Source organism: Mustela nigripes, chromosome 7 (assembly GCF_022355385.1).
Source record: "Mustela nigripes isolate SB6536 chromosome 7, MUSNIG.SB6536, whole genome shotgun sequence".
In the NCBI taxonomy this organism is placed as follows: domain Eukaryota; kingdom Metazoa; phylum Chordata; class Mammalia; order Carnivora; family Mustelidae; genus Mustela; species Mustela nigripes.
Genome location: NC_081563.1, coordinates 54,069,442 through 54,085,392, shown reverse-complemented (window position 1 = coordinate 54,085,392; position 15,951 = coordinate 54,069,442). Strand labels below are relative to the sequence as shown.

Here is a 15,951-nt window from a genome sequence, read left to right as displayed (position 1 = left end):
TAAAAAGAGAGAGCATTACAGAGACCTAAACAGGTGAACCTGACTCATAAAGCCAGAGTGAAGTTCCCAGGTATCAAAGAGGACCTGGGTGTATTTGATCTTCCTACTGTGTTCATGCCACACCAGCACTGTCTCCACATCTTCATCCTTACAATTTCTAATAGCCATACCAAGGGGTGTACACACACACAAAAAGGGGGGGGGTGTAATTTGTTTTGACTCCATGTAAAGTTGCCAGGAAGACTTCAGTTTATTAAGATTCTACCTGATCTTTTGATCTTTTCTTTCCTTTATCCATACAACAGTCTTTGTCAAGTCTGGCCCTATTTCATGTTTATCTAAACAAACATGGTTAAAACTGATAAGATGGGAGAGGGGGCATTGCTCCCAATTCACAGCAGTGACAGCTTCAAGAAATTATCAGATAAGAAAGAAACATGAATAAAATTCAAAAGTCTACATTCTAGGAGCATCTGGGTGGCTCAGTTGGTTAGGCATCTGCTTTCAGCTCAGGTCATGATCCCAGGGTCCTGGGATCAAGCCCCGCATCAGGTTCCCTGCTCAGCAGAAGTGCACATCCTGTTTCATTTTTCTTATCCCCTATACCCCACCAGTCCAAACAACAATGCAGAAGGATCTCTAGGGCAGTTCTTCCAAGGAAGCAAATGGTCACCTTCTGCCCATTGACAATACCAAGCTAAAGATGCTAAGTAGAGAAGTGGTGCTGGCCTCTGGAGGAGTATGAAAAATGTCCCCAGATTTGTCCCCAGTACTGCCATTCAGTGCCTTTATGTTATCCTATAAATATGCTTATTGAGCATGCTCCTTTGAAACATCCTACTAAGGAGCTCCTCAACCTTACCATCCTCTCTTTGTCCCTCGTAATGGGGAAAGATCTGACAAGCCCACTCACAACCAAGAGGAATCTCCCAGAATCTTCTAAGAAAGAAAGTGGGCCAAGTCAAACCTGTGCTTGGCAGTGCTCAGCGCTGATTCAAGCTTACATTCTAGTTAGAAATAAGCGCTTTCTAGTCACACTAGTTGGAAGCAAAGAACTGTTGCATTCATCTGTTAATTATAATTAAAAGTGCTACAAAAGACACTGGGTCCTGTGAGATCCCATAAAGGGGAGCTTGCCTGTCTGTGAGGTCAGGGCAATTTCGAGGGCAGGTATATTTACTGGTGATCTATCTGAGTTGATGAGTCCGTGTTAACCTGGTTATGTGCAGGCACAGGGACCAAGTGGGGCAAAGTAGAAAGCATTTAGGCTACAAGTGAGAAGCAGCAGGGTGCATGGAAGGAGCAAGAAGGTGACCAAGAGGCTGAAGTAGGCAAAGTGTTGGGAAGAGTGAAGAAGGGTGAGGTGGGAAGGTGGGGCACATCACACAGGCCTTGTGGAGGTGGGACAGTTGGCATTTTATCCTGTGGGTCCAGCGCCCCTCTGTGCTGCCAGGCTGCAGTGGTACCACAGGCTAGAGAGTGATGCGGTGTGTTGCCCAACTGCTCTCCTAGGCCTGGGCTTTGGCCCTCTGAGGGTTGAGGATCACGTGTCCCTGAGCTCAGAGCATTCCTTTGGGTGGCCCGTGTGCTGGTCCTGGCACAGGCATTTGGCTCACTCACAGACAGCCTGTCTAGCTTCATGACTTGGAATAATCATGTAATGACTTCAGTGTCGCCTGTCTGGATCATTCTTTGAAACACGCTCCTGCCGTCCCAGGGGAGCCCTGGTGGTGGCGGAGCTTGAAGCAACAGGAAGACTTCCTCGTCATTCCTGCTCAGTACTGCTAGGCACCCATCCAGGAAGACCAGACTAGAGGTGCCTCCTATTTACCTGAGCATGGTGGCATTCTTCCAGAAGTTCAGGTGCCCATTTACAGTGTGTCAGCATGAAACCTGGCTTACAAATTAGTCCACCTTTGATGAATACTTGATACACTGTGTATTTTGACATTGTCTTGTGGGTCCCCCTTGGGATATTGCTGGATGTAGAATTCAGTAAATACTCAGAAGTGACCCTGAATGGCAGCCACCATTGGGCTGGTCTGAGTGGTAGGCCACTTGGTGCTGCACTTCCTGGCTCATGTCACGTGCCCCACACATATGTAGTGAGACACCCTGCTGTTGACCACCCTGACGTCCCTGGGCACTGTCAAGCCCCTGCCCACTGTCCGAGCACCAGCCCTCTGCCTTACTCATTTTATGGAAACCACCACACATCATCATTAGTAGATCAGTATATGCAAGGGGTTAAGTGAAACCTTCGTTAAAGGGGTAATAAAGAGACAGAGAAAGGAGAAAACAAAGAAAAGCAAAGGAGAATAATAAAAATAATAATAATAAAAATAATAGGGGCGCCTGGGTGGCTCAGTGCGTTAAGCCTCTGCCTTTGGCTCAGATCATAATCTCAGGGTCCTGGGATCCAGCCCCACATTGGGCACTCTGCTCAGCAGGGAGCCTGCTTCCTGCTCTCTCTCTCTCTGCCTGCTGCTCTGCCTACTTGTGATCTATCTCTCTCTATCAAATAAATAAATGAAATCTTTTTAAAAAAATAAAGATAAATAATAATATCATGCACCATTTATTGAACACCACTTTATACCAGATGTTCTACAAACACTATTGCTCATCACGACTCTACAAGGTTATGTGACTCCCATTTAACTGATTAGAACAGTGGAGCCCAGGGAGGTTCAAGAATTTGTCAGATCTCCACAATAAGAAAAAGGCTGGCCTGGGATTCCCATTGGACAATGATGCTATGCTTCTATGCAGTGAGGGAGGAAGCTAGCAACACTGCGAAGACAAGAGCCCAGTTGTTTTGCATGGAACCTCTGTATATCCAGCATCCTTGCCGTGCACACTGCCCTTAGCACCTCTGCCAACATCTGTCTGTTTCCTCGATATCCTGCTCTCCCTCACTTCCCTCCCAACCCTGCCTTAAGAGAAAAGCTGCCTACCAGATTGCTGTCCCCAACTCCTGACCTCTCCCTCCAGTTTCTGGCCATTTCCTGTTTTAAAATCATCCCCACCTCTGGCATGATGGGAAGTCAGCATTGGACAGCAGTGGCCTTCCCCAGAGATTTCCTTAAGGAATTCAGAGCCAGTGTTGAGTGGGTGAGCAAAGTCATGGCTTTATGCTTTCCAAAGACCTTCAGCAGGCTTCCCACAGTGGCCAGGAAGTGGGGGCAGATGAAATGACAGCTTGAAAGCCCCAGAGGCCTTAACCTCTGCCTCTTAATTAATTGAATACATCCTTTTAGCTGGCTAGAGTTTCTGTTCCCTGGCCGGTGTTAATACAACCTCAAGTCGGTAGCATGTCTCAACACAGAGAGATGATCTTACAGATAATGGTAGTGTGGGTGACAGCAGTGGGGTCAGAACCCCGAGGAGGCCCCCATGTCATCCAATCAAAGGAGACATGTGCTCAAGAGGGAGAGATGAGGAAGACCTTGATGCCTAATAGGCCCCCAGGTCAGCAGCCAGGTGAGCACCCCAACTGGAAGAGTAAGCATCTGTTGGTCCTGTGGGCAGGATCTGAGCTCCCAAGCTCAAAGTGGCCCAGGCCAGCCCAGGACATCAAGAGATATATATAAAATGACTTTTGTATAAGCAGAATTCTCTAAGGAAAAGACTGAATGTAGGGGACCCAAAATTCTAATAAGCCTGGGGTGAGAGGAGGGAGCCTCCAAGGGACATGGTGGGGTCAGTCACAGTGGGTAATGGCCACGATGCTTTATAAAAGACTCTAAATCTCATTAACTGCAAGGGCATTCCTTTTACACACGAGACGTGCAAGCTGGAGACAAGCAGGAGCAGGAACTGCTCACTGTCCCTCAACTGTCCTCCTCCCATGGGTCAGTTATCCTCTCATTGGCTAGAAGGGGTTCCGGATTGCTTTCCCTGCCCAGAGTGTCCACACACCTCTCTTCTGCGGCCCTGATGAGAGGGATGTTGCAGAATAAAACCTTAGAATATTGTAATGTAAATCTTTGTACCTCTTCAGTCGAGGCCCTAATCTCTGGGTCAAAATCATGGCATTGACCCAGCCTTTCTTACATTGGCCCATCACGGTGGTAATTATTGCCATACTACCAAGGCCCTTCTGGAGAACAGGCCTCTTGTAAAGCAGGTAGCCAGAGCGTTCCACTGACTTTTTCTTTTTCTTTTTTATCCTTTTCAGATTATCAAGGAGGTCCCTCCACCCCCTGCGGAAGAGAGTGAGGTAAGTGACTAGAGCAGGGAGCAACCGGATGGAGAGGGTGGTAAGGTGGGACAGAGAGCTGGCTGGGCTGGCCCGGGACTCAGACCCCTGCAAAGTAGAGCTAAATCAGGCCCAGGGAGTGGGGAGGAAGTCTTGGATCCTTTGCAAATCGAGGACAAACAGGAACTTAACGGAACTGGCCCGCACAGACAGAATGGTTTGGGAGGGTTTTCTCCCTGCAAAGATAAAATCTGAAATGCAAACATAGATACTTTTATCCATACAATTTTCTCCTCTGACACGGACCCTGTGGGTTTCTCTCTTCCCTGCAGAGAGATATGCTTCCTGTATGTAGATCAGGGCAAATTTGTTACATTCTCCCAATAGTTAGTGATTCTAGGAACAGCCTGATGCTTAAGTATTTCATTTTGCTTTCATTGAAAATAATGTCACCTAAAGATTTGCCAGGCAGTGATACAAATATGTGAGGGTTGGGAACGGATATGCTAATATCCTGACCTTGCTCTCAAATCCTCATCATTTAAAGGAATAGAAAACATCTTCGATTCCTCCATAAATTGGTCACTAGGCCGTTCTGGTGCAAGCATGGCCTGGGGTAAAATCTGGTGGAGGCATTAAAGGCTAGCCGTGAGAAGGAGCATCCCTGGGCAGGGGCATCCAGCCAGGAGCTTTTCTCATCCTCTGATCATGCCCAAAGCAACAGGCCTCCTTGGATGCATCACTCACCAATTTAGAAGCCAGCTACAGGTCTGAAAATTTAGTGGAGTCAAAAGTTATAGGGGTGAGGATTCAAGTTCATTGCCCTCAACCCCTTAAGTCTATTGTGTCCAAACTGGGCACAATCCCCTCACCCTTCCTCTTCCCAATGCCTTTGTCAAGTTTCCTGCACATGGAGAGAAGAATGATTGAATTTAACATTCCATGGATCTATTATACCCTGAACCATATGCTCATAAGCCAAGGGATTTAATAGCTGTAATCAATTAAAGCACATATTGTTGGAATGCAGACTTTCTGCCCAGAAATCAAGGGAGGAAATTACATTGCTTTGCAAAAAGGAGGAAGGAAAAAAACCCTCTTTACATCCACAAAAGCCTTTTCTTAATCCTTCAAGAGAAAGCACCGTGGTGAGTTCCACGGGCTCCAGTTTGGCTGGGTTTCCCTTGTGTGCAGCTGTCTCATACTCCCAAAGGAAAATAGGGCAAGAATCTTTCGCTTGAAGAAGTTGCTCTGTTTGCCCTGGGGTGAAGAATGTTCCCTCCCTTCATTTTGTTCAGTTAGAGGAACTGTTGCCCTTTCTTCTGGTGCTGACTCTGCATTTGCCTTTGGAAGGTGACCTGGCAGCCACTGTGGTCAAAATACAACAGGGGACTTAGGTACCAGACTATGGGGAGTAATTTACCCACCACCACCTAGTTTCATGCACTATTTCCAGAGAAGTCATACTTCCAACTGAAGAAGGCCGACTGGATTTCTGAAAGAGGACAACCTTGGGATCCTTGAGATCTAGGGGTCTGTGTTGGACCTGAAGGAGTTTCCAGGCTGGCTGGGGCAGGCTACAGGCTACGCTGCTCACTCAGCATGTATGTTGGTCTTCATAATTCCCTGGCCTCATGAGTTAAGCAGCCCAAATCTCCTTCCTAATGTTTCAGCAGAGAAAAAAATAAAGAAATCCCACAGGAACAGATAATGTAATTTAGCCCTACAAAGGGTCTTACACAGTGCCCTGAAAATCACAGTCTGAATCTAGACTTCTAGAACCTTCTCCACTCCAGTTTCTTGCATTCAAATCCCACCAGTCCCACAGTTCACATGCTACTATCTCCACAAAACACACTGGAATCCCTCCCATCAGGACTAATTTTTCATTTCTCCCTTCTCTACATTACAGGGTTATTTTTACTGACCTTTTCTTTTGCATCAGTGTTAGCATCAGATCATTAGCTACTTGAAAGTCAGGACCTATATCACACGAATCTTGGACTTATCCCCAAAGAACTTAACACATTGTCTAACACTCAATTAATGGCTCTATAAAGTCAAACACTCTGCCATATATGTGAACAAGTTCAACATTAATTATCCAAACTTTCGTCAGTTCTATAAGCATCATATCCTAAGGGAGATATATCTACTATGTAAATAGCTAAACTTAGAATGAACACAACTTTATAGTGAGCTCTCAGTGGTCCCTTTTTAATAAGGAATATTGAAATACATAATATAAAAAAGCATGACTTTTTGAGATTCCAGCAACCAACAGTGATCCTTCTGTATAAAGAGAAGACAAAGAAAAATTACTTTTCTTGAGACCTCGGTAAAAGCAAGAAAGCTCAATTTCAACAACGAAGAGGGGTATTTTCTGGGTTGAGAGTCTTTTCTAATTGGCAGCAGAGTGAGGGTTCCTCACAAAGCCTCTAGCTTCTCCAAATGAATGGCAGTTTAAGGGGGAATCCAGTAATGTACTTCATCTGATGGTTTAGTTCTCTAAGTCACCTGCCATGGATTTTATGACTGTGTTTTTTTGGGAGGAAGAGAGCTGCATGCTAAAGGCACTGACATGGGTGGGCATACAATTAACAATAAGCACCTGGCTTTGAGTAATGAACTTATTTCCAGGTTCATTATCATGCTCATTCATCCTAACAATTTCTCTGTGGCAAGAACTTTTTTTAAATGGGAAAACCGAGTTATGGGAAAATCATATAACTTGTCTAGGACCAGACAAGTTGTCTAGGACCAGACCAGCTATGTCTCTAAAGAAAGTCAGAGTTGCCCCCTACTCTGGAAAGGTAAAGAGCCAAACAACCGCCAGGCATCTTCTTTTCAGTGGACATTTCAAACACACTGTCACACACACACACACACACACACACACACACTCACACGCCTCAAGCATTAGTATTAGAACAGGCCCAGAATTCAGTATTCTCTATTTCAACCGTTTAAAGAAGGAACAATGATACTAAAAAAGGAAATACACTATTCTTTATTGAAGAATACAGGACAATCATGGTGCTGTCCTTAATCATTGTATTTGCATGTAAACAGATATGATATGGGCTCCTGACATGTGAAATGCAACTCAGAATGGGGAAATCTTTGGTCAGCTGGGATTTTTGGTATTTACAAAGAGAAGTGTTGTTGGATTTTTCTGACTTGCCAGTTCACTCCTAGGAATTCATCTCCAAGGCTGACCTTGAGAGTGACCTCTCTGGCTTATCCTCAAAGACCTCAGATGAGACAGGCCAGCCAGTTCTGCTCTGGGTTCTGCCCTCCAGAGCCTCATGTGCCTGGGAGTTTCAGTGGCCTTGGTCCTTTACTCATGTCGTCACCCTCACAAAACATACTCTTCTATAAATGTAGATGATCTTGGTAGCAGATTTACTCTTTTCACGCTCTTTATTTTTCTCAAAATATATAACACTGTGCTGGCAAGCTGTGGGAGCTCAGCTCCAGTTGCTGGAGTGAGTAAATGAAGGACAAGTTCAATGAACTGTCACATGGAACTGTTTCCTTGGGCTCTATTCTGCTTCAGGTACGTTCCCGTTTGCATAGATAGTTGCAGGTGTTGCCTGCAGCACAGTGACTTGGGGACGAGCAGCCTAATCTGGCCCAGGATAAAGCCTTGAATTCTGTGGGGGATCAGGGAGTTCTTCACAGAATAGCCCATATTCCAGCCATATTCTAAAAGAGGTGTAGAAGCAGTAGAAGAAGGATGCTCTGAACACACGGAGCCAAGAATGTTGAAGCGTGGAGTTGTCCAGAAGTCTGGCATGATTAGAAAATGAAGAAATTCAGTGTCTGAGGGCGGCATGGGACTAACCCAGTTATGGGCAAACTGAGCTTATGTGTTTCAGGCTCAGGGTTCTGGAGCTCTCTCTCCCTGGAGCAAGGCTGCCTGAGGACCTGAGCCTCAGAAGGGATGTCTGCCATCTGAGTAACGTGCTGCCACTCATTTTACCCACGCATCAGCCAACTAGATGTCTGGGGCCACCACATCCTTTAAGATTTAAACATAACTTCCCCTGGTGGGAAACCAGCATCCCTCCCTAATCTCTGTGGTTTCTCCAGACACCACTGACGCCTCCTTCTTGCTCCAGCGTATCTCATCTTCTTCATCTGCCAAGCACCATCTTGCAAACCTGATTCCTACGCTCCACGACCCCACCTCCCCCCACCCAAACCTAAGGCATCTGCATAGGGACTTGAAAAGGTTTCAAAGGACAGGGGTGAGTTCCAGCACAGGCCACCATCCTTGTCATTCCTGCTCCTGGGAGGTGCCTGAGGCCCTCTTCTCAGGGGGGCCCAGGCAGTCTGCTCATTTCTCCATTCTCACAGCCACCATCCTCTGCTGACTGCCTACAAGCCCCCCATCCCATTACTTTGCTCATGCAAAGCAATGTGGCTTCTCCAGTCTGTCCTTTAATAATCGCAGAGGATCTGTGTCCAGCGAGTTCTTCCTCAACATCCCCACCCCCCACGTCCTTGAAGGGCAGTGTGATGGGGGCTCCCCAAGAGAGACTTTCTACTTAATTCGATCTAGAGATTCGCTTCAAGTGCTGCCTATGTTCTTGGTGGCATTGCTGGGGACTGTGATTTTACTCCATCAGTTTCGGGCCAAATGAAAAGACACATCAAAGAGTCCCTTCTCTTCTGAAGATTGCAAAACCCTCCCGTCTCTAGAATGTGTAAACAAAGCCATGGTAACTGCAGGGAAATTCTGACTCTCCTGTCCGTCGAACCCTGGGCCTTTGTGTTGTCTTTGCTCTTGTTTGAGTTTGGCAGGCAAGCTCGGGTCAGGGGATTACACGGCGGGCTTGGCGGAGCAGATTGAAGTCCAGGCATTTCCTGTTGTGGGGAGGCTAGCCCCTACCGCGCATGCGCAGCAGAGTAGAGCCCAGAGCTGTAGCAGGTCCAAGGCGGGACCAACGACATGAGGAAGGGCAGCTCCGGGGGCATGTAGGGGGAAACTCCCAGGACAAGACATCAGGGAACAGGACCAGAGCATCAGCTCCACTGATCCCTTCATTTCCCTGGATCTGACTGTGCAATGAATAGGCTCCAGTAAATGATCTCTAGTGTTTGAACTCCAGTTCTTTAAAAAAAAATTAGGAGACCCCTAAGACCATTTCAGTTCCCTATTGAATAAATCGGCTTTAGTCTTGGAGTTTCTTATGTCTTGGTGCTGTCATATTCAGTTCTGAGTGACGTAACTTCATTTCTCTCCTTTGAGAAACTGCGCAAGACCATCCGTGAAGCCACATTTCATATATGACACACAAACACCCACCTCCAGGGATAGTTTAACTGTATGTGTAAGATATCTAAGGTTTTTGCTTTGACATCCTATGCCTTCTGAAATTCTCACTGTGAGCTGATATTTGGGGCTCTTTGACTTTATTATTTTATCCTATCTTACAGTCATAAAGCCTCCAAATGAGCAGGGTCAAGGAGGGGAGGGGGGAGTAGAAAAGTAGCATTTATTTGATACCATCAAATGACTGGAAAAGCAAAATTCAAAGGACAAAACCCAGAATGTTGCCAACACTGAGAAAGAAATGAGAGTGAGGTTTCCTGGGCTCGAAGGCAGCTCTGCCCCCATGAGCAGGGTAACCCAAGTCACTGAATCGCTCTATTCCTTCTCTGTAAAACGAACCATGCTGCCTGCTGTGAGATTAAAAGGTGGATGCATGTAAAGCACTTGGAAGACTGACTGGCACATACGTGGCAAGGGCTTCATACATTCAGCTGTGGTTATCATGAACGCAGTACCTGCTTATTGACCACTCCTGGGCACCAGGGCTCTGTTCAAGACCTAGAATCCAAGGGTAACAGAATCCACTCGGCGTTCAGGGCTCATGGCCCCACAGTGAAGGAGGACAGATCTGTTTTAAAAAGACAGGGGGGGGGCGCCTGGGTGGCTCAGTGGGTTAAGCTGCTGCCTTCGGCTCAGGTCATGATCTCAGGGTCCTGGGATCGAGTCCCGCATCAGGCTCTCTGCTCAGCAGGGAGCCTGCTTCCCTTCCTCTCTCTCTGCCTGCCTCTCCGTCTACTTGTGATTTCTCTCTGTCAAATAAATAAATAAAATCTTAAAAAAAAAATTTTAAAAAAAATAAAAAGACAGAGGGACCAACCCAAGTATCAGCTGCCAATACGTTGCGGATCCCCCTGGTCTGCTGTGATCATGTCCTTTACGATCTATAAATTTTTTAAATTTTTTTTAAAAAGAAGTCTACCCATCCCAAGCAAAGCAAGTCACCCAGAGAGTCTTAATGCATTCGTATGTTATTGCTTTGTTTTGTTATTATCTCTGGATCTCTGTCCTGCTGATGACTTGTCATTGCTCGGTTCCTTGCCTCCTGCATGGGATGACCCTTTCCACCTAGGACTCCACTCCAAGTCCTCGATTCTCCGGTACCACCAACACAGGATGGGGGAAGCAGGCTTCTTCTGAACAATTTCAGCCTCTTTGGTTTATTCTCCTGCTTTGCAGAGACTCCTTCTTCGGCCTCCTTTCTTCATTCAGGAGGGAAATCACACGACCACCCTGTAACGTAGCCATGGCTGTAGATGGTGATATTTTTCTCTCCTCAACAGGAATAATTATGGGGCCAAGATAAGGAGCAGTTTTGCTAATTATCCTTCCCTTCTCCATCCATAATATTATAAGTTCCTCTTGTTTTTCCCTTCATCTTAAAAAAATATATAATAAGCGCTAACTTCTGATCACTGAGCTAAGTTACAGGCACTGGGTTAACTGTTTTATTTGAATCATTTCATCTCATTTGTCTATAAACTCGACAGATAATTCTTAGGCACCTCCCACATGCTAGGTGCCATTCAAAAAGCATGGTAAATGTAACCAATAAACAGAAGCTTCCATGGAACCCTTACATTCCAGCCTGGAGAGACCAACCATAAATAAATGTCAAGCCATGTTGGGACCCATTATGGAAAATGAAACAGATTGATGGGATGAAGAGACTGGGCCTAGTTTAGAGGGATGTCCAGGGAAGACCGCTCCAGGAGTGATAGGAAGGAGCCAACCATGAGAAGAGCAGTGGGGGAGCATTCCTGGGCAAGGAAGGGGACAGCTAGTGCACAGGCCTCAAGACAGGAATGTGCTCAGTCTTTGAAGGACAGAAAGAGGGCAAGCAGGCTGGAGTGCAGGGAGGCAGCATGGTAAGGAAGAAGGCTGGAGAGATGAGCTAAAGCCGCAGCTTGCAGGGCAGAGCCAGGGTTGGGATTCTTCTCTGTTGGTCTGTGCAGAATGGACTGTAGGCGACGAGTGCGGCAGGGATGTTAGTTAGGCAACCTAGATGGAGAAAGTGTAGGGGAATTGGGACCAGTGGGGTGGGAGGGAGGTGAAGGTGGAGAAATCACAGATTTGGGATCTTTTAGAAGTAAGCTCCACAGAAGTTGCGGGCAAACTGAGATGAGTTCGGGGAAGGACGGTGGGGGAAAGAGAGGATTCAAGAGAGGCTCCAGGCAGTGGAAGAGACTAGAGCAGGAGCAGTTTAAAGTACGGATGTGGGGAGGCTCCTCTTTGATGTGGTGTTCTTGAGATGGTTATTATCCCCTGAGAGGAAACGTCAGTGTCAAGTCAACATTTGGGTTCAGAGGAGTCGGGGATGAAGATATAAACACACAAGTCATCAACATGTAGAGGGAATTAGATGAAATACCCCGTGAAGGGGTAGAGGTGCACAAGGGAACGAGTCCCAGGATTATGCCAGCACCTAACCAGGCCATTCTGCTTTTACCCCAACTTTACAGTTAAGGAAGTAAAGTGGCTTGCTCCAAGGAAGGCCCCAGGAACTCTGGGGTTTAACCCAGGCAGTTACCTCCCAACCACTTTGCCAAAGTGGACATGTACAAAGAACACTTGTGCTTTGCTTTCTTCATGTATGACAATCTTTCTGCAGGAAGAAGATGATGACGGTCTGCCCAAGAAAAAGTGGCCTACGGTAGATGCCTCTTACTATGGCGGGCGAGGCGTTGGAGGCATTAAAAGGATGGAGGTAAGAACAGAGTTTCCCGTACTCACATCTGTGTGCCAGTCAGCCACCAGAGGAAACTGGTGACAACTCATACTTGAGGTCAGATGGGGATGTGGATTACATAGAGCATCAGATGGAGAGATGGCAGGTATCCCCCCTTTAACGGCGCAACCCCGTGTCTTGCCCACCATTGAGTCAGAGTAGTTTTCACTCATCTGCTCAAACCCCTCAGTGGTTTTCTCTCTCATTGGAATAAAATCCAAAGTTCTTGCCTGGGTCTGCGGGGTCTTTGCACATGCTGTCCCCACAGCATGGATAGTTCCTTCCCTAAAGATCCATCTGCCCAGCTTGCTCTCTCTGCCCCTTCAACCCTTCCTCTTCTCCTTTTTCCATACCCTCCTTTTCCCTGGAGGGGGAAGTGGGCCGCACTCACCCTGCATGTCACCTGTGTATGTGCGACGCCTGTTCTCCAGGGACATTATACTTCATTTTGTCATTTTATTTTATTATATGTTATTTATCTTAGGTTCGTTGGGGAGAAAAAGGTTCCACAGAAGAAGGTGCTAAGTTGGAAAAGGCAAAGAATGCCAGAGTCAAGATGCCGGAGCAGGAATATGAATTCCCTGAGCCTCGAAATCTCAACAACAACATGCGGCGGCCCTCTTCCCCTCGGAAGTGGTACTCCCCGATCAAGGTGTGTCTCTCTTTACTCAGAAATCATCATCACTCCTAAGACACTTGCATAGGCAGAATCAGAGTCTTGACATGATAAAATAGCCAACCAAATTCCAGAGTATCACAAGGGAACACAGTTCTAAAATCATGGACTTAAAAGTACAGGTACTTACTTGTTCTATTTCGACAGTATCAAAGTTGAGACTAGGCTTTTTAAAATCACCATGGCACTCTAGTGGAACGCAAGTGGACTAGGAGTCAAGGGACTAGGGACGTAACCCCAGAAGGTGACTACAAATTTCTCTACTAGCTCATGACTTCATGCGTAGGCAGTTCCACTAACAAAAATGGCTGCATTCCCCTTGATGCCTTCCCTCTCGTCCTCTTGCCATAACACAAACCCATTCCCCTTTATCCAAGCCTCCTGGCAACCTTTCAGGTGTTGGCCATGGAGCTAGAGCGAGTACTCTTCCTGGCTGTGAACAAAACCCCTTTTTTTCCCCACTCTCTCTCTCTTCCCCTGCACAGCTCCAGAAAGTAAACCTCTTTGGCCTCTTAGGAAGTATAAGCCCTAGAAGGTAGCTAATGCTTCCTGAAGGCTTCTCTTCTCTTCCTCTTGTTCTTCCTCTATTTCTGTAGGGCAAACAGAAACTGGGCCAAGTCCAAGGCTACAAGTGAAAGAAAGACCCCGTGTGAGAGCCAGCTCGCATCACACACACCCACACGGCCTTACCCCTCTTCCAGTGAGAGCGAAAATAATCTTCATCATTCACTAAATTATTTGCTAATCTTAGAGCACCCCTTGTCCTACAAAACCAAAAGAAATGACCATTTTAAACAAGGGAGTGAAATGTCATTGGTAATCGTCTCTTCTCAGCCAAGCCAGCTACATGCTAACAGCACTGTATTTTCATTTTGGATTGCTGTGTTTAAAGCAGGGAGATTCTTTTTTAAGATAAGTCCCTCCCCACCCCCACCCCCTGCCCTGCCCCCTCAGGGCAATGGCTTGAACTCTGGAAAGATGTGGGCTAAACGCAGCTTGCTTGCCCAACAGCTGTTTGCTTCTAATTATTTTCTCATGCAGGACATGCAATGGCGTGCATGCGTGCGCAGACAGGAAGGAGCCAAGCAGAGTCTCTGAGATGAACAAGAAAGGGAATTTTCTATTATGTCGTTTTTAGGAATCTGTACCTTGTGACTAACACAACATACTTGGTCATAGCCAGGTTTTCATTTCTGTAATCTTGGATTTAGAAAGAACATTAATTCTGTTTGAAGAATCCAGTTTTTCTGGAGAGCTTGTTACTCCTCTGCTAACTGGTGGTTTAGGACGGAGTTTTATGAAATAAATAGGGATAGAGAATGACTAGATTTAGAAAGCTAAAAACATGCCCAACACCCACTTGGAATTAGTATGAATTCAGCGAGTATTTGTGCTGGGTAATGCCAGATATTAAGCAGACAGAGGTTCTCAAACCTGGGTGAGTATCAGAGTTACCCTGAGCGTTTTAAAAATACAGATTCCCAGGCCTGAAGACTGAGTATCTTAAAGTCTTAGCGACTTTCAAAGACACACAGGCCGTCACCCCTCGCTCACTTTTTCTCATTCAGTGAAACTCCTTTCCCCCCAGCCTGTGCCCCCTTTTTAGCATCCAGACTCCCTAAGGCACACCCCTCTGTTGCCTCAATTACTCTTCCCTCCACAGTCCCTGCTCTTGGGCCTCCTCATTGGTCACTGTGTTCAACTGCTCGTTCTCACAGTGTGGTCCCTGGACCAGCAGCAGCAGGAACTTACTGGAAATGCACATTCTCGGGTCCAACCCACATCTACTAAATCAGCGACTTTTGGCGGTGGGGGTAGCAAGCTGGGATTGAACAAGCCCGGTTAAGAAATTGTCTGGAACCGACAGTTCCAGCCAGGCTTCCAAGGGGTGCTGTCTCCCTGAGGGCTGGAACCTTGGCACTTGGCCAAGAGACCATGACCACACCTCAGCGATTTGCCGAAAGTCTCAGCGAGCAGGCCCACGTTAGAGTTCGTGGCTCCTTTTCACCACAGACACAACTGCTGTAGTCGTGTGAAGTGGCTGAGAGTGTGAGTGCTGAGGAAACCCCAAAGAACCAAATGGAAGAGACCTGGGATGCTGGTGGACAGGCCCAGGCCTTCAGCAGAACAGCCCTGCTCTAACTTGGGAACGGTGACTGCCTCCTCCTGGTGGGGCGGCTCCAGCCAATGCCTGCTCGGCTCACTCTCTGCAATAGCCCGGGGGTGTGACTGCTCATGCTGGAGCCTTCTCCATAGCAGACCAGACCTTCCTGGAGACAGCAGCTATGGTTCCCTCATCTTTAGTGGGTGATAATATGGTACCTGGCCCACCAGAGGGCCTCCAGCATCTCTTGTTAAAGAGCTGACATCTAGAATTAACTAGGAAACCACCCCCGGAGTATGCTACTGGTTTAGCTACCTCCCAGGATGCTCACAGATCACTTTGGCACCATCAACACGAAGAAGGTGACATTTTCTTCACCATCTCTTTGAGGAGAGGAGAGGAGAGGAAAAAAAGGTCATCTTATGTGTTTATGGGCCGGCTGGTGGAGGGAAAGCTAGAAACAAGGAGGTTTCAGAATAGAAGCCCAGAAAGGATTTCAAAAGTGAAATTGTCCACCTCTCCAGAAGTCTCCAAGCAGACTTGTCACCATGACTTCCACGTTCATGCTGCTGAACAAGTTTCATGCTCCGTGATGAGCCCCACCTTAGCTGCAGCGCCTGTGGACCTCACCGGGCCTTGGGGAAAACATTAGCCCATGTAGTTCCGTAAACTCCGCTTCCCCTTCCTGAGCCCTCTCACTGGATGTATCTTCTTGGTGGGAAACAGAAGCACCCTCGAGAGGGTTGAACTTTCGGTGAGGGCAGGGTTGAGGTCACTCACGGCGATGGTCAGGCACACAGGGACCAGCAACAGTGGGAGCTGCACCCCAGACCTAAAGGACAAGGAGGGGAGATGGTGTCACGGGCACCAGTGGCAAGCTCCATTGGGAGCTGTGGCCGGGGAG

At 47.1% G+C, this 15,951-nt stretch overlaps 1 protein-coding gene and 1 long non-coding RNA gene across 3 annotated transcripts in view; one reads left to right on the top strand and one right to left on the bottom strand.

Moving 5' to 3' along the window:
- Nucleotides 1–15,951, bottom strand: part of LOC132021488 (uncharacterized) — a 175,844-nt gene that overhangs the window by 68,044 nt on the left and 91,849 nt on the right. The gene's annotated exons all lie outside the window — the stretch shown is intronic.
- The window catches only part of ANTXR1 (ANTXR cell adhesion molecule 1), a 212,953-nt gene that overhangs the window by 142,691 nt on the left and 54,311 nt on the right, over nucleotides 1–15,951 (top strand). The window contains exons 14-16 of the mRNA XM_059405947.1: nucleotides 4,181–4,222; nucleotides 12,151–12,246; nucleotides 12,752–12,919. Of these exons, the coding sequence (XP_059261930.1) occupies nucleotides 4,181–4,222; nucleotides 12,151–12,246; nucleotides 12,752–12,919 (306 nt within the window). The remainder of the gene's footprint in view (nucleotides 1–4,180; nucleotides 4,223–12,150; nucleotides 12,247–12,751; nucleotides 12,920–15,951) is intronic.